This window comes from Penicillium lagena (assembly GCF_028827675.1).
Source record: "Penicillium lagena strain IBT 129212 chromosome Unknown utg000002l_segment0_segment0, whole genome shotgun sequence".
Classification (NCBI taxonomy): Eukaryota; Fungi; Ascomycota; class Eurotiomycetes; order Eurotiales; family Aspergillaceae; genus Penicillium; species Penicillium lagena.
Window position 1 is genome coordinate 979,408 of NW_026623223.1, and position 14,439 is coordinate 993,846.

The window sequence follows — 14,439 nt, forward strand, 5'->3', positions numbered from 1 at the left end:
TAGAGCATTCAACTAACACCCAAATTCATCCTCCTATACTCCATAATAAGCCCATTCACGTCGCCCATATCTGTGTGATCGTAGCTAGTATGCGTCTGAAATGACTCCGTCTCTGTGTGGTCATCAAAGTAGTTACTCGTTGAGCCGACCTTGGCCGCGAAGATCCGAGCCAGGTGCCAAAATTCCGATGCCTGGCGCAGAAATCCGACCTTTTTCCATATGTTCTCAGCGGTATCGGGAATGTTTTGATCTTCGGGGACTCTTTCATTCCAGATCCGTCTCCAGTTCTCAAGCCCTGTCTGGACGGGTGCTAATGTCGATTCGAAAACAAGGGAGTTTTGCAGGTGGAACATGAGGGAATGAATTGCTTTGGTGGTGTCAGTAAATTAAAATACCTTAAAGAAGTCAAGCATACCTTGCACCATTGTAAAAAGATTAAGTGTCCCCAACTGCGCGTACTCGTTGACCAGGGTATCTTGCATTTGGCTCTGGCAAATGCGCTTAACCACTGATACAACAGAGAGTCTGTCCCTCCAGAAGCGGGTGTGGGCCCAGTCACGAAGATGGACGAGGCATTCAGATGCAGACATGGCCTGGAAACACGCCTCGGGGCATGACACGTCCATCTTCATCTCGGGGATAACCATTCGGGGCGGTGAATTGTGCAAAATCACAAGGGCTGTGTCAATCAAGAAGACAAATATGAGAGTCCTAGAGCAATGAGCCAGATTTAACGGTCAGAAGTTTGGTAATTCTCACCTGATCAGCTCTTCTTCCTCGGCGAATTGCTTCCACCATGGTAGCGAAGCTTCATGAAGGTGGAGATTTCGGTGAGAAGCATTTCCAGGCCCGATGTGTCTTGCCAACTATGATGGTTTCAGTATGGATGGACGGAAAAGACAACTGTTTTCAAACTCACTGCGACCATGGACGCATGACGATATCGTCGAATGCGGGCCTGAGCTTCCACAGACCCCTCTCTCTTCTGCAAAGAGCTAACAAGATATGCCGCTTGAATACTCTGCAGCATTTCCTTCTTCCAAACAATATCATCATAGCCCTGAGAATGGCTCTTCCTAAAACAGGCATGGCTAAAAATTAGTTCTTCCACGCTGTCAAGCCACATCCTGGCAGTCTGGTTGTCACTGTCGCGCGAAGAAAGGCATGCCCCAATGACCACCATCACGCATAGTAGGGCTGGCGTGGCTGCATATGAATCGAAAAGAGGCCTGTGCACAATCGGACAGTGGGGGTACCATAATGACCAAAAATATTCTAGAAAGCGGCGTATGTTGGGTGGAGAGAAGAACTCTTGACATAGCTTGTGCAGAGATGAGGACCAATCCAGGGTGATGACATCGTCGTTTTGCCTTCCGCAAATGACAGTTCTGAGACTATCGACAAGCTGGTGAGATTTGGCGTCTAACGAACGGGAGATAGACTCTTGTGTTGGAGATGGGTCTAAATCGTGATGTGGTTCTTTTGCTGTAGAATCGGAGTGGCCATCCGCATGATTGGTTCTTGGTGCAGGCCGCTGTTGCAATTTGGCTTCGTAGGCATCTACCACGATCTTCTGACTTCGCCGGAACGATTCATGGTCTGCAAATGTTGCCATTCCACGTGTGCTAGTGAAATATGCAAGATATTCCAGTCGCTCAGCAAGGATGATATCTGAGGTCAGTTGCGGAGAATACAGAAGATCCAAGGTGGAGAAATCCAGAGGTGACGGAATGTCTGTCAATAGATGGTTCCCCGTGATATAGGTGGAGCTATCTAACTTGTCCAGCTCAGGTGTGCTTCTGGAGTTAGGCTCAAGTAAATCCAGTACCCCTGTTGGCTCAGCATAGCCACAACCAGTAAAAGTAAAATCAAGCGCGAGTGGATCTGGCTCGGGTAAACGCAAGATAGTCGGATCATTCAACCCTATTGAGCAACGTCGTTTTGGCTGTCTATCTTCATCTGATTGGAAGCGGTCCTCACTTTCGGAGAGTGCTTGGACTCGAGATTTGCAGGTCTTTTCATGTCGCCGGAGTATATCCCTAGGAAGAAAGATCAGATCTCATATCCAAAATGCATAGATACAGGTACCGTTCATATAATACCTTCGATTGAACGTTTTCCCACAAGATGCACAGGCATGTGGCCGGTCGTCAACGTCTACATCGGATCAATCAGCAGTGTCGGACCAGAGGATTGGTAGGTAGACGAACGAGACGCATTATGCCGTTTTAAATGTTCTGCGCGAGTAAAGGTAGCGGGACAAACGGTACAGTACCATTCTGAGGCCATATTTGTTAGTTGTTGAGAGTGCTGTTCTCGGCAGCGCCGAGATGAAGTCGGTGCTGATGATCAGTCGGGCCTCGGGGGACGTGGAGTACCGAGATGTGGAGTAACGTGCCTGAAGCAGTTCCTTGTCAGAAAGCTTACTTTGTATGTCGTTACATCCTAAACGGATACCCAGTGTTCTAGGGCATAACTATTCTGGTCGGAGAATTTGATTATCTTGACGGTGTGGCGCCGCCGACCACAACAACCGTCGAAATTAATTAATCTCAAACCGTCAAGGAGGAGACGGAGGCCCCGGAAATGAGGCCTTGGCAGCGAAAACCTCCCCCAAACTCATCATCTCGATCTTGAACCTTGGGAGTTCTACGCAGCCAAACCATGGGTAACTTTACTATTGTGAACGGCCAGATCTACACGCCTGGCCTGGCGATTGTCGATTCCCCACAGCCCTACACCCCCGAGGGTGGGCGTGCGTTCATCGATTCTCCAACTCCGTTGACATCTTAACTGACCCACGATACAGAATACCTTCAAGTCGCAATTGATGTCTCCGGAGACGGACGGCTGCCATGGCCACCCTCCACACAGTCCGCCAACTCCCCCACTCTCTTCCACAACATCACGTTATTCTTGACATCCGAATCGCTCTCGCACAATTTCACCATCTCCAATGGCACAGTGCCATCAGACAATCTCCAAGGGTATGTCGGCCCAGTACTAGATCTTGAGCCCTCCTCCACCGTCAAGCATGTGAACTGGGAGTGGCCCAATTGCATGGTCGGCAACGGCGGCAGCTCTTCTGATCGGGGAGAATATAATATCTCCATGCACCAGTCCTTTCGCTGGAACGGCACCGACTACTACACCGTGTTTGACCTTCCCATCTCGGTCACCAACAGTATTAGAGCGGAATTGACAAGGGTGGATTGTGCCTTGCTGGAGAACAAAGTGCTAAGTGTAGCAGAGGTGGAAAAGAGCTCTGACTCGCTCCCGGGCCAGCCATGGGTACAAGGAGTTAGTACTCGCATCACGAGTGGCACTCCGACTGGCTCTATTGCATCGGCGACTCAAACGGGCATGGGAAGTCGTACTCGTTCAGGGGCAAAACTGAAGTTTGCAGTGGCAGTGACCGCGCTAGCCATGTTTGGTCATATGCTGGGTTAGCAAAGCCCACATGGTAGCTTGGCAAGAGATGTTGTGTTGATTAATTCGGGTTACATTCCCTCCCTTGTTCGCTGTCGCCGGTACTATCCTCCCAGCGATTGTAAATTAACAATAGGAACTGTTGAAACCGAATTTCATAGCGAGAATCATTTAGTTAGTCAAGTCACCAGGTCCGCGGCGCCTATTCTGGATTCGGACAAGGGTCCCCCTAATTATTGACTAGTCCCTCTAGCAATAATGACCACCTCTTCTTCGTTCTCTTAACGTTGTCGACGACTCCGCAAACGCTCTCAAATTTAGCATGCGCTGATCTTTAGGCTCTATGCATTCCCGGAATCCTCATCCATGACATGATCCTCTCGCCTTTCTCCTCCCGCCTCCGAGTCCGCCGCCGCCGCCGCCGCCAGCGCCAACGCCAGATACTCCGCGCGCTGATTATCCTCTCTGTATTATGGAATTGGATAGAAGTCCACTGGGTCCACCGACGGCTACTCAAAGCAGACGATATTCACCATGAACAGCCACGGCGACGGATTGAACTGCCACAGCGACGGGAGCGAGTCTACATCGCCGGTGTGAATTGGAACAGCGAGTCTATTTTACGGAACCACTGGAATCAAGCCGTGCTTGACCTCGCTCAGAAGTTGGGACCCGACAAAATTTTTATCAGTATCTACGAGAGCGGCAGCTCGGATGGGACTAAGGGTGCGCTGGCGGAGCTGGACGAGGAGCTAGATCGTCTTCACGTACCTCGGAATATCACTACCTCGCCGGTTACGCACGAGGACGAAATGAACAAACCACACGATGGCGATGGCTGGGTCAAGACCTCTTCAGGAAAGAGCCAGCTGAGGCGAATTCCGTATTTGTCTCGAATGCGGAATTTGAGTCTCCAGCCGCTGGCAGAGCTGGCAGAGCAGGGAATCATATTTGACAAGGTCTTGTTTTTGAACGACGTTGTCTTCACTGTTGGTTTTGTTCCTGCCATCTCATACATGCTTGTACTGATTTATGCTATTGCCATTCAGGGCAATGATATAGTCGAACTATTGAATACCAACAAGGGCAACTATGCCGCTGCCTGTTCGCTGGATTTCTCAAAGCCACCCGACTACTATGACACCTTTGCGCTCCGAGATATTGATGGCCATGAGACGGTAATGCAGCAATGGCCGTATTTCCGTGCGGCGTCATCTCGGCGTGCTATCAAGAACATGGCGCCTGTCCCAGTGACTAGTTGCTGGAACGGCCTAGGTAAGTTTGCGAAAAAGCTCTCAGTTTCAAAGCTAACAGATAATTAGTCGCCATGCCAGCAGGTCCCTTTTACGCCAAGTCACCACTCAGATTCCGAGGTATCCCCGATTCCCTCGCAAGTGCTCATCTCGAAGGCTCGGAGTGTTGCCTTATCCACGCGGACAACCGGTTATCCAAATACCTGGGCATTTACCTCAACCCCCGTGTACGCGTAGGGTACAACGGCGATGCCTACGATGCCGTGAATCCGACTGGAAAGTGGCTATCCCGATGGCAGATTCTGCGGGGGCTATGGAGTAATCGTCTGCGCCGCTGGACAAGTTCTCCGTTGCCGAAAGAAATGGCCATCCGGAATCGGGTGGAAAAGTGGGCTGCACAGAGCGAACATAACCACGAGCCTGGTGTTTTCTGTCTCGTGAATGAGATGCAGGTCCTCCATCCTCGTGGATGGGCTCATGTAGCATAATCCCAATTTTTGGGCTTGCATATAGCTGCTCCATATCTAGCTTAGCGTTTTAAAATGTAGAGACATATCTCCGTGTGTTCTGGTCTGCAAACTCCGTAAATTTTCTTTTCGCATTCAGGTGTGATGTTGGGCAATTCGAATCCCTAAACTACTTTGAGCTGATCGGGGCATCAAGACCCCGACGACTAAGTGGAGAACGGGAATCGGGGATAGACGTTTCCGAATTGCCAATGGATTTCCTTAGCCACCGTCTTGCAAGGTATCATGGAGCATCATCTGCAATAATCGTAGACGTAAAAAATTCCATGGCTCTGGCTCACATACGACGGAGATAGGGTAAAGACCGGCATTACTAATAGTTTTACGGGTCCGTCGTGACTAGCTAGAACACGGAGCTATAAAAGCGACGAATATGCACTCGAAAGTGAAAGTATCAAGAACTAAGTTACAATAACAAGCAAAAGAAAACTATCTATAACGATGTCTGCTTCATCCACACAGCACCAGGCCGCCATTCTCCCCCAAAAAGGGTGGACCACTGGTCGTTGAGCTGCGCGACACACCAACCCCGGGTCCCCACGAACTGCTTATCGAAGTGCATGCCGTCGCCCTTAATCCTGTCGATTATTACCAGCGAGACATGGGCTTTCCTTTGATCGAACAGTACCCATCGATCGTGAGCTCCGACGTTGGCGGCGTAGTTGCCAGTATCGGCAGCGAGGTTCAGTCCACCAGCCTGAAGCCCGGAGTACGAGTGGTGGCATTAGCTTCCTCGTTCTACTACAAGGGATCCCCGAACTATGGTGCCCTTCAGCGCTACGTCCTCGTGCGTGCCGAGTGTGTGACCGTACTGCCCGACGCCTTGTCCTTTGTCGAGGGGAGTGTGTTCCCCTTGGCGGTCTTCACGGCCTGGAATGGTTGGAATTTCACAGGCGTTCCCCTCGCCCCTCTCTCGGCACCCGCAGGTGCTAAAAAGGAAGTTGTTCTTGTCTGGGGCGCGTCGACCAGTGTCGGAACCATTGCCGTTCAGGCCGCTAAGGTGATGGGGTACACAGTGTATGCCACGGCTAGTGCGCAGCACCATGACTACATCAAGAGCCTTGGCGCCACGCGAATGTTTGACTACAAGGCTGAGGATGTTGGATCGCAGATCAAGAATGCTGCGAAGGAGGATGGGGTCGACATAACAAAGGGGTATCTGGCGCAGGGAGATCAGCAGCTTGTGGTGGATCTGATGAATGAATTAAAAGGTCAAGAGGCGAGAGCAAAACTGGCTATTGCGCCCCTTGTCGACACTGAGTTGAAGCCGCCAGAGACCGTGGAGACAACATTTGTCCGCCCACCTGAGGATCTTGCAGAGCGGAACCAGTGGTCCAGTTGGATATTCAATGTCTGGCTGCAGGAGAATTTGGCTGGTGGCAGCCTGGTCCCAAGTCCGAAGATTAAGGTGGTGGAAGGGGGTTTGGAGTCGGCCAATAAGGCTTTGGATGAGTTGCGCGCTGGTGTCAGTTGCCTGAAGATCGTGGTGCAGCTGTGAAAGAAAGGGAATGGCCTTTTCGGACAGTGTGTAGATTATTTGTTCACTCATTTCAATATCGAATTCTCAGCCGACAATATATATACAAACCTCTATTATGTCCCCGTATATATGCTCAACGCCACAATTAGTAACCAAGTTCTAAGTCGCCAAGTATTAAACCGATGCCTCAGGAGGCTTATCACAGTCCTGTACAGGGTCCTCCACTGGCGCCGGAACCGGCGCAGGCGCAGGTTTCGCCGGGACAGAAGGCGCAATCCAGAAAACAGGGTATCGACGGTGCAAGTTGTTGATGAGCAAGGCACACACCAAAAGCAACATCGACGAAAGCAAGATCACAGGTAAAAAGTACCAAGACAGTTGATATATCGCTTCGTCAGTGGCCGGAAGTAGAGCTGTTGCTCCGGCGGGTGGGTGCGTGGTGCCGGTTAGCTGCATGACGACGATCGCAATGGCAGTCGAAAGGGAGGCGGCCAGCCAGCGTAATGACTCGAAGCGCTCAGCATCGGGCATGAGGCTGAACAGTTTGATGATGCAGACACCGATCAGAGCGCTGAAAAAGTGGCCAAAGACTAGGGCGCGCGGCTGCGCCAGGGGTGCCTCGATGGAGCCAAAGACTAGGACTGCTGATGCGCCCTATTTGGTTAAAGAACTCGTTAGCCAACACCGGTGCGGAGCCCTGGGGAAGATGGGTCTAGCTCACGTAGGATGCGATGATCCCTGGCACATGGCGCTCTTTAAAATAATCCGAGTAGTTGAAGAGGCCCTGCAAGACGGACAGACCGCAGAACGCGGCTAGGAAGGACCAGCCAGCCACGATGTACTTGTTTAATGGCGCTGGGGTCTCTGAGCGATAGCCCAGCCAGTGGCTCATCCACGGGGGAAGGCGGGCGAGGCGGGAAGGGGGCATGCTGCAAAGCCAAACAAGGATGGTGTTCGGTGTTTTTTTTTTCGGTTGGGGGGAAGGCCGTGCATTTTAAGGGTTCGGCGGCCGCCGTGAGGGGAACCGACCCACTGAGGAGAAAAACTGATGGCGTGCGGAGAAATTTCGGTCAACGGCTTTAACTAGCCACGCTTATATCCAACAATATTGGTTTCGGCAGAGAATATCACTAGATTTATTCAACATTCGATATTGAGGCTGTTCGAAGAGAGTACTCTACAACGTGGACTCAGCCCTAGGATCTCTGCAACTTGAAACTGGCAGCTAGAAGATCTCTGCAACTTGAAACTGGCAGCTTCTAGTACTGTTTGTAGAGCTAGAGGCCACGGGGAGGCGACAAGGGATTTATGCTAAGTAACATGAGGCACTCAATTCGTCCGTCACGGAGAATCTTTATATAGAGAGGCTATATTTACACCCCGTACTCGTCGTGCATCAACTCTCGGCTAACAATATGAGACTCGCCCAGTGTGCCCTTCATGACAAGCACCAGATCATCGATGGCGGCCAGGAACTTAAGGTAGGAGCTAACCGCAACGCAGAACTTCCGGTAATTCTCATCACGGATCGTTTCTGTACTGAGCACAATATCCACATGACGTGATTGCCAAAACTCGTGGCAGCGTTTAAGCAGTGGAGTGGGTAGGACTTCCGGTAGCGGGTCTCCGGTTTTAAGCGCTTGTTCCACGACTCCTAGCACGACCATGATATCGCCAATATTGCGGTGATCGAGAAGACCAACATAACGTGCGAGACGTGCCTGCAGGTACTCTGGGAGCGACGCAGAGAGATACAACAGTCGGGCGACGTTCCGGTTTAGATCCTCGCAGAGGGATTTTACCTGGGCTAGACGGTCGCTGTCGAATGGCGAGCCGGAGAACTCGAAGCGGAGCATCGCAATAGGTCCGTTCAGTGAATTGAGTATTTCACCAAGCTCGACCGCGATCTTCTCGGCTACCAGCCCCGCATTGCGATCGGACTGGCCCCAGCATGAGAGAAGAAGGGCGTAGTGGTCAGAAAGGGAACGGATGACGTTTGAGAGCGATTTGCAGATATGCCGCGAGGCAGAGGGTGGTCGTGGGAAGAGTTGCACGATTATGGCAGCTGCAAACCCTACGAAAACGAGCACGAGTCGTCGCCAAAACACGTTGTACCCTACACCAGGGTTGCCGTACTGTGGGATGTGCCTGAGATTTAGGTCAGCGCCGCTATAACACAAGAAATTAGTCGCAACTTACGTATCGTCGTAACTGTAACCCACGACGAGAATGCAAGTGGCCCCGCCCATCATGCAGCCCTGGAGCAAAGCGGGAGGAGCGAATAAGCGTCCCCACATCAGAACAACAATCACGACTGCCATGATGGCGCCAAGGCCATAAGGATTGCCGGGTCCATCGCCCGACCCGATGTACCATGCCAGCAAGCCTAAAATACCACCGACGACTGTGCCAATAGCCCGCGAGATAACAGAGAAGGTAAAGTCGGCCATGTAGATAAGCATGGTTGTCTGGCCCATGATGAGGCCCCAAAGTCCCTTTTCCCTGAAGTAGAAGCCTGCGCTTGATGGGATGACAGCGGGAATACCGAGGGCAATTGTCACGGCCACCATTCGTAGCGCATACATGCCGTCTGGGTTGATGAGCCAGTGATACGAGCCGAGAATGGCTCGCCCCAGACCGTTCCGCCGTTTCACGCGGTATCCTCTGCTGATACGAAGACGCTGCTGGGCTGCTTTTGATTCTGATTCTTCGATATCAGGATCGGTTGCGGACCCTTGCGTGGCCATGACCGGGGCCACAGCGGTTCTTCGGAAAACCCAATTGACGGCATAACGCACTCCTTTGGGTAGCCAGAGTCGGATCTTCTGGCGTTCTTTCAGAAGAGCAGTGATCTGACAAAGAACTTTCTCCCAGGAGTCAGCGACACCGAGAATATGCTCTTCAAAAATCATTCCTATCATGATGCCCCTAACCGAAAGGGAAGTAGATTGGTCAAGTCTTTTCAGCTTGCCAGCTTCATCAAAGATGTCCGCATAGGTCTGAATCAGCCTCTCTGTAGCTTCTGTGGCAAATGAGTTCCGTACGGCCTGAAGAGCCTGAAGGGTCGATTGGCTGCGCTCCAATGCCTCATTTAAGTTTTGTTGAGATGGCCGACCAAACCATCGAGCTGAGTTGACCACATGGATGACTTGGGCCACGGTTTCAGTGGCCTCTTGACAAGCGGGAAGTATCTCTCTGCTGGACTCTCGAATAGCTTCGACGGTCTCCAACCGAATAGACTCGTGTTCGGGACTGCGAAGGGCGTTCACAAGATCGACAGTATCCAGTAGCTGGCGCATGCCGACCTCATGCGGCTTCTTTCTATCCTTGTTCTTCTTCTTTTCGTCGTGCTCGGCATTTCCGGGCTCAGTGTCCGAATCGTGATTGTGACCGGCAATGATCTCGTCCAGCTTCTCAAGCTTTGTCGCCCCGCTCAAACGCGCGACGTGAAGCTCAAGAAGAGCCACACTGCTAACCAGAGTCTCCCTGATCGGCTCCTTGAGACTCTGGATGTCGTCCGCGTTCCACCATCCCAGACTGAAGTCCAATGGCAAAAATGCTAGCGCTGGCTCTATGCCCCGATATGCTTCAATCGTGACCGCCTTGCTTTTACGAAGACTTTGGAGAATTAGTGGATCGCCGTCTTTTGAAAGACTGGCTAGCGTAAAGTCCAAAGGTGTTTTTAAGAGCCGTGCCAGACCCTCAAAGCCGGCGAGCACTGTGTGGGACGTCGATCTGGGGAAAAAGAGCAGACAGCAAGCCAGTCCGATCCCTATTCCAATTGCTGCGGGCTCAATCAAGAGCTTGGGCAGAGTTCCATTAAATGCGGGAAGCAGGGGGCCAATGGTCAAGAAAAGATCCGAGATGATGGTGCCGAAAATCTGTGTAAGCGTGAACTTAGGGTTCTTAGCCCGCATACGCGCCTAGGAGAGACAGTCAACACACTTGAAACGGACACTTAGCACAGACCACTAACCAAGACATAGATAAACAGGCATATGAGAGAAAAGTAGACAGCAGTCACCCGGGCATCCAGCATCCAGCCGTCATAAATAAGCTTCTGTTCAACGGCTGAGACGGGCTGTCCTGTCGCATTGGCCTGGCTGTAGGCCTGTTTCCCTAGGGCCTGAAGCCTAGCTTCGGTATCAGACGACGGTCGCGCGGCTATCGCAGCCTTCATGACAATGGTACCCCATGCCCAGGCTAGACCCATGCCGATGAGAAGCGTCAGGGCTGCCAGGATGAAGACGAACACGATACCGGTAGGAGGCACTATGAACAGAACAAGGCTGAAAAGCCAATCAGAAACTATTGTGACATGATAACACGCGGCAACTCACGTCGCGAAAAAAGTCGCAGTCCCAATCTGATCATGCGAAGGCCCGATGAAGATCAACAGTGACGCGACCCATGCTGCTACCGAGCAGCGAAACAACACTTTGAGGTCGCGCGCATTGAAATGATCTAGCCATCCCGGCAGTTTCCTCTGGTTGGCGACCGGTGCTAATGTTTGGGCTGGTCGAGTGGTCTCGTCGGCCGGAGTCCCTGGCGAAGACCCATGGGAGACTTTACTTTGTCGCGGAGCCTCGGACATGAGGTCAGTTGACGCTGCTCATCAATTTCGCGAGAGACCACTATTCAATTGGCAGAGGTGATCCCGATGAAGCCGATTGAAGAGGAAAGGAGCATTCCTCGCAGTCTCCGGAAAGAATGAGAGGGGTTCAAACCCGGCTGATTACGGAACCCGAAAAGTATGGAAGGATGATCGGCCGCTACTGATTGCGATCGGGACATTAGCCTTGGCGGTTGGTCCCCACGCCTGCGCTGTCCCCTGAAGCCTTTCCCTATGTCGGATCAGCCCACAACTTGCTCTGCTTGGAGCTGATCTTCGCACGATCCGGCCCGGTGCGAGTCGGAGAGCACAAAATCAATCGTTGTGTTCTGTTGGGCCTTGATAGATCCAACCCCTTTCTGAGAGCAGGTTGGTCTAAATACTATTCTCAAAGGAATTGGTCTTGCCAAGATCCAGATGTGGATGGCTCGATAGAACACAATACTAAATCTACGTGCATAACAATAATAATGCGTGTCATCAATTATTAATTGTAGACATTAAATATTGATGCCTGAAAGATTAGGCATTAAATATGTAACTAACGGTCTAGCCATCTCGGCGGTTGGTCTGTAGTTGTTTCGCAATTTGTGTTATATTGCCGCCCGATGCTGTCAACCCTAATTACAGGCACTCGTTAAAATTACACTATCCCAGCCGCACGAATTTGTGAATAATCTTGACCCTGCCAAGCATTTTCCGGCCCGCTTCCAAGGTTCCACAGAGACAAGAATCATGGCAAGATCGGAGCAATCTCAACGTGGGCTGTCACTAAACTGGGTAGGTAGCACGGATGCATGCGTATTCCTATTATTCTGTACTTTTCCCATAACGTGCTCTGTCTCAAGACTGACGCACTCTTTCATCGTTTCTTCCGCGATTTGACCATCTTCAAGATTAAGTGGGGTCGTGAAGGATTCGACCCAATGAGCTTCGGTTAAGTGGAGAAAGTCAATGTGGTGCAGAGTCGGAACCAAATGTCGTGATTGAAGATTTTCAGAAGCTAAAAAGAAAAATATATACAGCTGTTCTCACCTGCTAGCAACTTTCTAGAATTCCTGCAGTTCATCCGGGGCAGATCCTGCATGGGTGGATCATGACCGTCTCAACATCACCCGCCATGGAGAAGTCCGCTTTTGCTCAAGACGCCATCGAGCCGGCTACGGCCAACTTTGGCGACTATGAAGCGAATTTGAAGGATGAGATTCACTTCAATGTCGGTGGCCGTGGAGCCACGCAGCGACGTCTGCGGAACTATCAGGTCACCATGATCGGTTTCTGCAGCGGCATCGGCACTGGTCTCTTCGTGGGAACGGGCGCTGCATACGCCAAAGCCGGTCCGGCTGGACTGCTGCTGGCGTTCATCATCGTCGGAATGGTACTGTGGTGCGTGATGCAGAGTATCGCCGAGTTGGCAACGCTACTCCCCACGGCCGGATCGTTTCCGCACTGGGCTACCCGCTTCATTGATCCATCCGTGGGCTTCTCACTCGCTATCTCATACGGTTACTGTTACACTATCGCTATCGCCTCGGAGACATCGGCTGCTGCGGTTATTGTCTCCTACTGGACAGATCTGACACCGGCCGTGGTCATCACTGTGGGACTCGTACTGATCTTGGCCATCAACCTAATGAGCGTCCGGTTCTATGGCGAAACCGAAGTGATCGGTGGCGCCATTAAGGTCCTCTGCTTCTTAGGCCTGGTTATTGTGTCCATCGTCATAACCGCTGGTGGTGGACCGAACCATGAGACCATCGGCTTCCGCTTTTGGCACGATCCTGGAGCCTGGACGGACTATAACGGCATCACCGGCCCAACGGGTCACTTTCTTGGATTCTTGTCTTCGTTCGTCAACGCCTCGTTCAGCTTCATTGGTGTCGAGACTGTCGTCATCACGGCTGCCGAATCTGTCGATCCGCACCGTGCGATCCCAAAGGCTGCACGTCGGGTAACATACCGCATTGCTTTCTTCTACGTTTTGGGTGCTCTCCTTATTGGGATCATTGTCAACCCAAATAACAAAGCTCTTGTCTCAGCCGCGGATAACGCAAACAGCTCGCCATTCGTTATTGCGATTAAGGAGGCCGGGATCAGTGCTCTGCCCTCTATTGTGAATGCCTGCATTCTCGTTGCTGCGTGGTCCGCGGGCAACTCCTACTGCTGGGTTGGCTCACGCATGATCGTGGCCATGACTACGGATCATCAGCTACCCCAAATATTTGGTCGTGTCAACAAAAAGGGCGTGCCATACGTGGCTGTTTTTACCGCCTGGCTCTTCGGACCGTTAGCGTATCTGAGTCTCGGGAAAGGCGGTGCATCACAGGCTTTTACTTGGCTTCTGAACCTCAGTACAGTTGCCGGATTAATCGCCTGGGCCACCCTCAGCTTCTGCTACATTCGCTTTTACGCCGCGATGAAGGCGCAGGGTATTAGCCGAGATACCTTGCCCTGGAAGTCGCCCCTGCAACCGTATGCGGCATGGGTGGGCTTCATCGGCTCGACCATTATCACTCTCATTGCCGGTTTTCCCGTTTTCCTCAAGGGTAACTGGTCTACGTCAAGTTTTGTCGCTTCGTACATTGGCATTCCGATCTTCATTGTTCCAATCATTGCCTGGAAAATCATTAAACGAACCAAGTTTCAGCGCGCCGCCACTATCGATTTATGGTCTGGCCGTCTCCAGGAGGGTGAAATCATTGAACAAGAATATCCGCAAACGCCGTGGAGGCGATTTCTTGACTGGCTTGCTTGAATTTAGGCCTTTGTATATATACGTGCCTAGTTGAGCCTATTTATCAATCTATTTGCCACCTTGATATTCGTTATACCGGCCCCTTCGCAGGCCCTCATTTTTCTCGCTGATGGACTAAATATCTTTCAGTCCACTTATCATTTTACCTTTTGTGTGAGGTTCCCATACAAAAGGTACTTGCGGTTTTTCTTAAAAAGCTCAATCACCACCGTTTTAATTAATCCTGAATTTGGTAGGTAGCCTGACCCCATCCTCTGGTTAATCTATTCTTTTGCTTGCTTCGACCCCATATGACGACTAGGGTCGGATGCAAGAACGAGGAAGGGAAAAGAGGGAAAAGGATCCTGGTATTCTTCGTCATGAATATATTTCTGTAGTTATCT

General features: G+C 51.3%; 6 protein-coding genes across 6 annotated transcripts; 4 read left to right on the forward strand and 2 right to left on the reverse strand.

Moving 5' to 3' along the window:
• Window positions 1–8: 8 nt before the first annotated feature.
• On the reverse strand, window positions 9–2,289 carry N7510_003146 (transcription factor domain-containing protein; the record flags this gene model as incomplete). The annotated part of the gene is made up of 6 exons (XM_056975073.1): window positions 9–367; window positions 416–711; window positions 760–866; window positions 920–2,039; window positions 2,103–2,157; window positions 2,211–2,289. The coding sequence occupies 6 exons, from the start codon at window positions 2,287–2,289 to the stop codon at window positions 9–11; spliced, it is 2,016 nt and encodes a 671-aa protein (XP_056835029.1).
• Window positions 2,290–2,664: 375 nt separating this feature from the next.
• On the forward strand, window positions 2,665–3,450 carry N7510_003147 (uncharacterized protein; the record flags this gene model as incomplete). The annotated part of the gene is made up of 2 exons (XM_056975074.1): window positions 2,665–2,755; window positions 2,810–3,450. 2 exons carry the CDS (start codon window positions 2,665–2,667, stop codon window positions 3,448–3,450), a joined length of 732 nt encoding a protein of 243 aa, XP_056835030.1.
• Window positions 3,451–3,800: 350 nt separating this feature from the next.
• N7510_003148 (glycosyltransferase family 69 protein) lies at window positions 3,801–5,170 on the forward strand (the record flags this gene model as incomplete). Its single annotated transcript, XM_056975075.1, has 2 exons — window positions 3,801–4,632; window positions 4,752–5,170. The coding sequence occupies 2 exons, from the start codon at window positions 3,801–3,803 to the stop codon at window positions 5,168–5,170; spliced, it is 1,251 nt and encodes a 416-aa protein (XP_056835031.1).
• Window positions 5,171–5,810: 640 nt separating this feature from the next.
• Window positions 5,811–6,707, forward strand: N7510_003149 (zinc-binding alcohol dehydrogenase family protein; the record flags this gene model as incomplete). The annotated part of the gene is made up of 1 exon (XM_056975076.1): window positions 5,811–6,707. One exon carries the CDS (start codon window positions 5,811–5,813, stop codon window positions 6,705–6,707), a length of 897 nt encoding a protein of 298 aa, XP_056835032.1.
• A 156-nt stretch (window positions 6,708–6,863) lies between these two features.
• On the reverse strand, window positions 6,864–11,283 carry N7510_003150 (uncharacterized protein; the record flags this gene model as incomplete). The annotated part of the gene is made up of 6 exons (XM_056975077.1): window positions 6,864–7,343; window positions 7,411–7,530; window positions 8,069–8,837; window positions 8,889–10,612; window positions 10,666–10,978; window positions 11,030–11,283. The coding sequence occupies 6 exons, from the start codon at window positions 11,281–11,283 to the stop codon at window positions 6,864–6,866; spliced, it is 3,660 nt and encodes a 1,219-aa protein (XP_056835033.1).
• Window positions 11,284–12,421: 1,138 nt separating this feature from the next.
• On the forward strand, window positions 12,422–14,056 carry N7510_003151 (uncharacterized protein; the record flags this gene model as incomplete). The annotated part of the gene is made up of 1 exon (XM_056975078.1): window positions 12,422–14,056. The coding sequence occupies one exon, from the start codon at window positions 12,422–12,424 to the stop codon at window positions 14,054–14,056; it is 1,635 nt and encodes a 544-aa protein (XP_056835034.1).
• Between the last annotated feature and the right edge of the window lie 383 nt (window positions 14,057–14,439).